At 38.7% G+C, this 9,633-nt stretch overlaps 1 protein-coding gene across 1 annotated transcript in view; it reads left to right on the top strand.

The window, feature by feature from the left end:
- Window positions 1–4,835, top strand: part of LOC140332634 (serine/threonine-protein kinase SBK1-like) — a 53,346-nt gene extending 48,511 nt beyond the window's left edge. Inside the window, exon 3 of the mRNA XM_072413830.1 lies at window positions 4,226–4,835. Coding sequence (XP_072269931.1) covers window positions 4,226–4,372 — 147 coding nt within the window. The 3' untranslated portion in view covers window positions 4,373–4,835. The remainder of the gene's footprint in view (window positions 1–4,225) is intronic.
- Window positions 4,836–9,633: the final 4,798 nt, after the last annotated feature.

Below are 9,633 nucleotides of genomic sequence, written 5' to 3'. Positions count from 1 at the left end.
ACTATAAAACTGCTGGGGAGATCGGTGACAGGGACAGAAAGATAAATCGTCCTATACTAACCTCATACACCACATTGCCATGGCACTACAGAGAGGACACTCTGAATCAGAGATTGTGGAAGATGTAGCCAAGGACATAAGTCCTGGTTTATGTCTGAGCAGGCTGGAAATGGAATATTATCTGACTATGATAACTGAATAGAATAAAATATTTTACAATATAAAAATAAAATATTTTATTATTTTATTTCACTAATTATTATGTCACAAGAGAGAAAGAAATAGCTCACAATTTTCTGTGCAAAGAAATTGAATTGAAGGTTCCCCCTACTATTTGTTTCACAAGAAGAAGGATCAGATGGACAGTTTCAAACAGAAATAATACAGAAAAAATTCCTAAGGTTAGTAGGTACTGGACTGATAAGTGACCACATAAAATGTCAGATAAAGCGATATTTGGACAACCCTTCTGTGTCAGATGAGTTGCTCACACAAAATTTAAATGAATCTCCTAATGTGGAGAGTGAAAGAGCAAAAGAAATTCCAAGCCAACAAAGCTATGAAACTGAATGAGTGTCAATCTAATACTCTACACTGTTCTCAGGAAGCGGCACTACCACAGCTTTCATGGTACCACGGACCCAGCCACAAATGAGTAGTCAGAATATCCAGCAAATGCGGAATGTTAAACCTGACCTGGGGAAGATAATAAACATTACTCCAAAGCATAACAGGCCCACAGAAATATGTATTTAAAATCAGCAGCCACAAAGAAAAGAGAAAAAAAGTTTGTGAGCATTGTAAAACTACAGATCAGGAAACCGCATGTGGCCATTGTTTGAAGTGTGGACAATCTGGACATTTCACAAAGGATGCCCACTGAGAAAACAGAATCAGAGAAATGGGAGAGAGTTGTTATGGAGGGACAAACAGTAACTTACAGAACACAATTGTCCCAAAATTCATCACCCTCCTGTATTAAAAGGTGCCTAAGGTGAATCCTCATGTAGCAATGAGTACAGTGAATTAGAGTTTACATCCAGATCATTCACACATACAAGGCTGCATTACTCTGCTGATAGACTGCTAGCACAAATGTTCTCTGTTACTTCAAAACATCATAAACTGCTGAATGTCATTGGGAAATGCTTTGTATATTGTAAGATAGACAACATTCCTGTCCAAGCTCTATGGGATACAGGCTCTCAGGTCAGTCTAATCAATGAAGGTTGGAGATAACAATTCCTGCCCCATACACTGCTCCGATCATTGGAAGAGTTACTTGGACCAGGAGTTCTGTATGGAAAAGCAGCCGATGAGACTGAAATTCCATTTTCTGGGTAGGTTGTAGTAACCTTCCAGCTAACAGCCAGCAATACCAACACCAAACAACTGTTACTGCCACTGATAGTATCGGAGGATTGTTAAGTAGCTGAGCAACCAATTATTGCTTATAATGTCATTGAAGATTTATTCAAAGAAGCATCTTCAGGTCGGAAAGAAATCCATTCCTGGCTTGGTTGACATAATCAGGACAGCATTAGCCATGCCAACAAATAAAGCAGAAATCCTTGTTAACTGAAACTTTAAACACTGCCGCCTGTTACCACCTGTATAACGATAAAGACTGAAAAGGTGACCTCAGAACCACTTGTAAATACTGCTGGTGATAAATAAATGAATTAGGTTTATGAAATATTGTTGTTATATTCTAGTGTGCTGCATTGATGTCATCCCTGATATTGGTTGGTTCCTCTGTAAATGACAGAGACAAGTGTTCCTATGTAGCAGCCTGTCAATGGATGATCCCAGGTGGGACCACATAGGTCTGTATGCAGAAATGCCGGTCATTGGATGTTCCTGCATGAGGTTGGAATAGTTAAATGTGACTTAGAACCAACTCGGATGAGTATTACCCGACCACTAATGCTAACCAACCTGCCTAACACACCTCAACAAATTCACCTGTACAGTAAGTTTATTATAAATACAGAGATCACAACAAGGAAATGATCTCCACAAACCATACCTCAGGATTTTACCTTTATTTTTGGGAAATTCGAATGGCTTGAAAGACTTCCGAAAAAGAGGCCGCTGATAATTTGTAAAATCCTGACCCTGTGCATGAGAGGAGCAACTGCCAAATATCTGCACCAGTTAAATCCCCATGCACATGGGGGGACCTCACACACCAAAGTTCCCAGGCAAATCCCTCAGGAGAATGAAAGAAGAAAAATTACAATCATTTGACGATTTTTGTAGCAGTAATTAGTTTCAATAATTTTATTGGATTTTAAAAAAAAAAAAAAAAAAAAAAAAAAAAAAAAAAACACCGGATAGAAATGTGCAAATAGTCAACCAATACAAAAAAACATGCAAATTGTTGTATACAAGAGGATAGAGGGTCAAGTATAACATTGCTTGATATCAAATCAGGGAAGAAAAATGAAACAACAATTACAGATTAGAAGAGGGTAAAGGAAGGAGGAAATCCTGCCATTTAGTGTTTGTTTATGAGGACTTAACTTCCATGTACCCAGGCAGAGCGGTCACTTGAATAATCTGCGTAATGCAGTAAAACACACCAGAAAGGTGCAAGTACACTTCCAGGTAAGGTAGCGCAGCACAACACATAGTAATGCCTTCCTGTGCCTTGTGCTATGCTGCAATATTGGGGTGCATTATATTCCATGCCCAGATTGTATTAATGACAAACAGGACTTTGCTAAAGTATGAATTGAAATGATAAATAAGGAATTTCCATGTACAATGTTGACTAAAACATCAACATTTTTTATTTCAGATTTCAAGGTGAAAATGTTCTTTATTTTACTTCTAATATACCAGCCATAAACACTTTTGAATTATCACCATAAAAACATTCAATATGAAGTTGTTTGCCTGTTTTTAAACAAAGCTAGAAATATAAACTTTTTATATAATAGCTTTTCATATAGGCCTTCATTAACCTCCTGAGCGGGTCATTTCTGTCCGTTTTTTTATGTCTAAAAGAGATTCATTGTTTTTCACTAAAATTTGTTTTACAGTAAAATATAAAAGTATGAGTATAAAAAAAGTTTTAAACACAAAATCATGTCAAAATGATACATTAAATTTTAAAAAATTATTACACTCATACTAATATATTATACTGTAAAATACATTTTCATGAAAGACAATGTACTGCTTTTACACATATAAATCTGCTGTATTGCAATCAATATAGTTATTTTGCATTGAATGCAATACAAATAGATTTGAATTTCCCGCCCGTCCCAAACGAAGCGTCCGCACCGACGTCACTGGAAACTCCCCTGGTCACTCATTAGGTGCAGAGAACGCTACCCGGAGCAAGAAAGAAGACGCGAAGGAGGATGGAGCAGGTAAGTCCCGATTTACTATTATGTTTCACAGGTTTAGCTACCCCTGTATTCTGTATCTGTAATACATGTCACAGCTCCTCTAGCGCTGTGGGAGTAATCAGGGTAGTGGAGCTGTCAGCATAGTAAAGCTCCGCTGATTGCTCTGCTCCCTGATTGGCTGAGGAAAGGGAAACCCTGATGATGCTTGAGCTGTCATCAGGGTTTCCTATTTCTCAGCCAATCACAGAGCAGTAGAGGTATGAATGGAGATAGTGTATTTGTAGCCTTCCGAGTTAAATTTCAATGGTAACCTTTTTGCACAGGCAAACAATAACAATTTTCTTTTGTGAAAATGCAACCATTGAAGTCCATGCCTTGGAGTAGCAAGAAAAAAAGTACAGCTGAGGGGGGAGTGCTGGAAATGCCAGAGATGGGCAATGCTGGGCTAAATCTTATGAGTGGCCCGCCTATTGAACTCCCTCTTCATTTAAATAGCGCCCTTACTAAAATTCCCAGCATTACTTGCTTCTATAAAACAGTACAATGCAGTGACACGCATAAGCAGAGAGCCCACTGGTCTTCAGACACGAGAGATGCCGGGAATTGTTGCAGTTCATATTTAGGATTCCTTTTTTGGACAAAAAAAAGGAAAAAAAAAAAAAAAAGTTCTACTGGGGTCAGAGTTTGACACCCTTGCTATGGTGGAAAAATTAAGGTTGATGGTACTGGAAAAATCTAAATAATGTAATGTTCATTTTGTGTCTGTACAATAGGGAAGTTGAATTTTGAATGTCAAGTTATTGATAACCATTAGACACCAATGTGGCTAAATAGTAATTTTGTCTTGTTTTTCTTATTCCTAGGTTGGCATGAGTGAAGATTTAGGAAAGCACTGTGCTCCACAGATAGCCAGTGCATTGGACTTTATGCACAGCCAAGGAATAGTCCATCGAGACATCAAGCTGGATAACATTTTATTGATGGATTATGAATGCCACATGTTCAAGTAGGCAGATTTTGGACTGGCGAGGCTCCAGGGTACTGATGTCTTGGTTCATACCGTATACAGCACCTGAATTGTGCAGCCTTAAAGCAGGAGAACAATTGTTGCTGCACCCAAGTGTGGATGTGTGGGCCTTTGGGGTCCTGTTATACACTGCCCTCACCGGGTCCTTCCCTTGGAAAGAAGCGGAGGATTCTGATCAAATGTATAGGGACTTTGCTTAGTGGCTGAAGGGTTAAAATAGCTAAGCTAATTTGAGCCATATATATTCCTGTAAGGAACTGTATTTGTTCTTCTATCTACTCAGTTTAATTGTAACCAGATGCCAAAAAGTGTAAATTCTTTGAAATACAATGTATGCCTTACAATGTATCAAATAACACTATATATGGCCAAAACTTAAATAGCTGTATGAAACTAAAGACCAACCCATTGTATATCTGTATAAAAAGACCATCTTGTCAAGTAAAGATTAGAGTATATTCATAAAACCATACTGTGTGCATGTGTGTTATTGGGATATCTCCAGACGTCTGTCTCCCTGGTGCAGGAGAAGTCACGGTGCATTCGAGAAACTAGAAGTAGAAGCAGATCCTTTCAACTGGGGGCTCGTCCGGGATTAGAGCACACAGAATTCGGAGAGTACGGAAAGTCCCAGCTTTGAGGGTTAGGGGAATCCCGATCCTTTCCGAAACTCTGTTGCATCTATCTTGAATCCACTTAGAATAGACCGAAAGGGAAAGTATCTATCTTTAGGGAAGATAGGCTTTAGGGAAGTCCCAGAATTAAATAGACTAATGGCCAATTCTATAGAGGAATTCTTTAGGGAAGAATTTAACTATTGTCTGCGCCCTGATTTTTCTTGTCAGCCAATTTCTACCGCTTCTTATCTGTCGCTTTTTTATGCTCTTTTATGTTGTGATATGAAGTAATTTCATTTTGTGCTGAAGGTGAGCAGCAATTGATATTGTGAAAATTGTACTAACTTTATTGTGTGTGTCCTGGATAACCGTAAGATGTCCCACCACTCTGGCAAGGGGAAAACCTGCTAACCCAGAAACCGGTGAATGCATGTGACGGTTTTAAGGAATAATACTAACAGGCACTTGAGAAGGAAGTTGAGCATAGACATAAGTCCTCTGTACCCAGTTGACAGGAATTGTCGGAGCCTTTACGGTTCAGTACAGCCAAAGTGGTTCCAGTACAGGTTCAGGGCATGCCTGCGTGTCTCATGAGTCTGGCAGCCTGTGTCATGGTTGCTGAGATGGCTACGCCTAGCACCCTAGGTCATCCTACCACTCTGCATACCTCCCATATTGTTCAGGCCATATTGAAAAACATACATACGCAACATATGTCAGCACAAAGACTGAGTGGATATGAAGTTTTGCTGTTATCTAACCCCCAACTTCATATTAAATACTCGGCACCCACATTTGGTCCAATGGCTATACCAATTGCCCTACTTGGATATAAGGGAGAGCAGTGTGATTTGCCTCCTCCTCACTAGTGTTCTGAACTCATACATGAACACACCTCACCTAGACCTGACTTACAGTCCACACCCATTGAAGGGGCACCTGATATTTTTGTGGATGGATCCTGTTGTTTAAATAGCACTTCGATTTAAATAGGCAAGGTCATGTTGGGACCCTGGTCTCGTGCCCAAATTATAAGTGCAATGGGAATTCCATCATCATCATCATCATCATCATCATCATCCTCTACTAACATCACTGCTGAATGAATTCACCATCTTCATCTGCCTGCAACTAATGTTCATTTATCTCTTTTAATGTTCTCTCTTTTATATCTCTCTTTTAATGTTCATTAATTCTACAGGTGTCTCCCACTCTGCCAAACCTCAGCACTGTGTATGCAATTGTCTTCCCCTGCAATCCTCATCTGATATTGTATATGGTACATCTCCCAGTAGATGAATTTATTGCACCAACTTTAATCTCAGATAGATTTATCTGTTCACTATTCCTTAGTTCCAGCTGAGTGCACACTGATATTTATTGCCCTGCCAACCCCTCCCCTCCCCAGGTTCAACTGATATCCCAAATTCCTTGTTACTCTGATCAGTCCATCCATAATCAGAACCCAAACCACTGCCATTTAAACAGGCAAGGTCACATTGGGACCCTGGTCACGCACCCAAATCTCAAGTGCCCAAATTATAAGTGCAATGGGAATTAATCCAGGGAATTGACACATTGGAACAGATTTGAACATATAATTATACTCTGCAATATCTAGTCCTCCTGCCTTAGGACTGATTTATCCACCTGGACTGCAACACATCCTCTGCTGCTGCTGCCATTCTAAACTGGTATTTCATCAAACCATCTCTTTGACTGAATCATTATCCTGCACTCTTGGAACAAGTTTACAAGCCTCACTTGAACCTATATCTTAGACTTCAGTTTGCCACATTGTTTATTATACGCATATGGTTCCCAATTATCTGTAAAATGTAATATTCATCCTGCTCTCTCTTTGTTGGCACTACTCCCTGCACTCCCCCGGCTCCGGCCGCGATCTTTTTCAGTTGCTGAATAGCGCGATGGCGTACGATTTCGGATCGCGAATACGAATGTGCGAACGATTATCCGATTCTGCTTGATGAATCAGGGGCAGTATCTCCATTCAACCATTGTATCTATTGCCCTTGTATTGCCTGCGGTTACAGCTAATTGAAGGCACCTGCTTTCAATTAGCTGTGAACGCAAAGTTCCCACGGTCCAGAAATCCCACAATGACAATTATGATTCATAATGTCATTGTCGGATAACCTGTAAAAAAATTATAAAAGAACAAGTTTAAAATAAAAAAAACACATACGAAATTTTTTTTTTTTTTTCCCTCCTGAATTTTTGCTGTCGAATCCCATGTTTTTCGGGTCGGGTCTACCCGAATTCGAACAGCCATATTCGGGTCGAATATAGGGACAACCCGAATTCAAACATCATCAACACTAGCACTGACTAACCACGTACAAAGTGTAGCACTTGTGATGGATTGGAAAGTCGGGCAGTTGCTGTCCCAAATGATATCCACATCTACAATTTTATAAACTAATATACAAATTTGATATCTTTAGGGATCCTTTGTATGATCTCTTTGGAGTAGGCAATATATTTGTTTAATAAAACATCTGAAACTTTCTGCCTATTTTCATTTTGTATCAGCATGTCCAATGACGTTTTGCTGGCTGGAAATAATTGTTACTCATATTTTTAGACAACTATAAAAATGAAAGTTCTCCAGACCAGGATATATAGATCTATATCTCCAATCTATCATTTTACATCATATATCCCATTATTAAATAAATGTTTATTGACTGACCTTACCTTGTGAATATGAATTCATTCTGCTTTCAGGATTTATAATAGAACTGTTGGCTATACTTTGTATACTCATAGCATTTTGTTTTAATCCTGTTGTGTACTGTATACAAATATAGGCTTTGAAGTTGGAGGGTTTGGTCCCAATGTTTACATACAGTAATAACAATGATCCACATATAGCAATGTAGTAAAGGACACAATTCTCACAAATAATTCTAAGGGATTCAGGCAGTTTTGGTCTTTAAGTTCAGTCTTATCAGTTATTAGTATTATAAGTCATACAATGTCCATAGAGCTGTGATATACACATTGGGATAACATTTGAAGAAGCAGTAAAGTCTCATGGTATGTGTCCATTATATAAATCCTTCTATGTTATCCAATAAAAGGGTGGACCTTCCAAATGGAAGGGAACACTCAGGAGCTTACTTATCCTAACTGGATATTCTCCTATATTGTTTATTCTCTTGGTCTTTTTAGGGCAACCACTGACAATTTTGGAGGGAAAATGTAAATTCTCAGATGTGCAGGGACCCCAGGATATAATATACAAGACAAAGGCAGACCACCACTATTGTTTATGTAAACCAGGAAAGGCATTGTATATGGTGAAGGAAGGGTCACTTCCAATATTTAAATAGGCAATCTTATTTACCAATTCAGAAAAGCAGAGGGAAATCTCATACCAATGGTGTAATAACCACAGCAGTCCATGAGGTAATTATTGATCTTGGGGCCCCATTAGAGAGGTTGTGATACTTTTTATCCTGTGATACAAAAAAATACATTATGAGGATTGTAGCAATTGGAGGGATGTGTCTGGCCCACTGTAAATTTGGATGGTATTATTGGGGTAAAAGAAGGGAGCAGTTTTACAAACACATTTATGAACACATGTATTCTATAAAATAATTGAAAAATTGTAACCCCCCCAGTAGACACATTGGTTTTGTATATCCAATGGGGTGACTTTGATTAAGTCCTTTTCCTAAAGTCTAGGTGCTTAGACATACTAAAGAAATTGGCTTTCCGGGGCTCAGTGATATTCTAAGATTTAAATCATTTTTTGAGATGTAGTTACAAAAGGCTAGATTTCATTTTTGAAAACAATCAGTTACATTGCTTAGTTTCAGGCTAAGGTCTCCACCCTCAGTACAATGGCACCCAATACACAAACCCCATCCATATGGACCTACCTGCTACACCCTTCTAGAGCTCTTTACATAATCTTTCAGTCTCCATTCATATGTTAATGAGGGGCTCCTGGGTGGTGGCCAATCAGAATCTCCCATCAATTGGCAAATTCTATTCTCCCAAAATATATATCTGCTCTGTACTCCATACTTCATGAACTCTCATTGCACTGTGGCAACTATAGTTTTCATCCTCAATTTGACTGCTTCAGCAAAAACTTTTTTTGTGAAAGGACAACATTGATTTCCTTATTGAAGATTACTTGGACCTCCTGCACCTTATTATTATTATTATTAATAAACAGGATTTATATAGCACCAACATATTACGCAGCGCTGTACATTACATTCATTGTCTAAGGTAAGTCATTTATAACAGTATAATCCTATACCAATCATAGTTTTCACCTAGAATTAAGCAGGAGTATGCCCTTGTGATTGTGGATATGTTCTCTAGATGGCCGGAGGTTTTTCCTACTACTAATGAAACCACACAAATTGTGGTAAAGATTTTGTTACAAGAAATTATCCCCAGATGGGGATGCCCTGTTCAAGTTAACTTGGATAATGGTCCAGCTTTTGCATCCATGTAGGGAGCTTTCCAAAGCCCTTAGGATTGACTGGAAGTTCCACCTCCCTTACCACCCCAGAGTTCAGGGGTAGTAGAAAGGATGAATAGAACAATTAAAGAAAAAAAAAAATGGGAAAAATCACTGGAG

Source organism: Pyxicephalus adspersus, chromosome 6, assembly GCF_032062135.1.
Source record: "Pyxicephalus adspersus chromosome 6, UCB_Pads_2.0, whole genome shotgun sequence".
In the NCBI taxonomy this organism is placed as follows: domain Eukaryota; kingdom Metazoa; phylum Chordata; class Amphibia; order Anura; family Pyxicephalidae; genus Pyxicephalus; species Pyxicephalus adspersus.
This window is presented reverse-complemented; position numbering and strand designations above follow the sequence as displayed.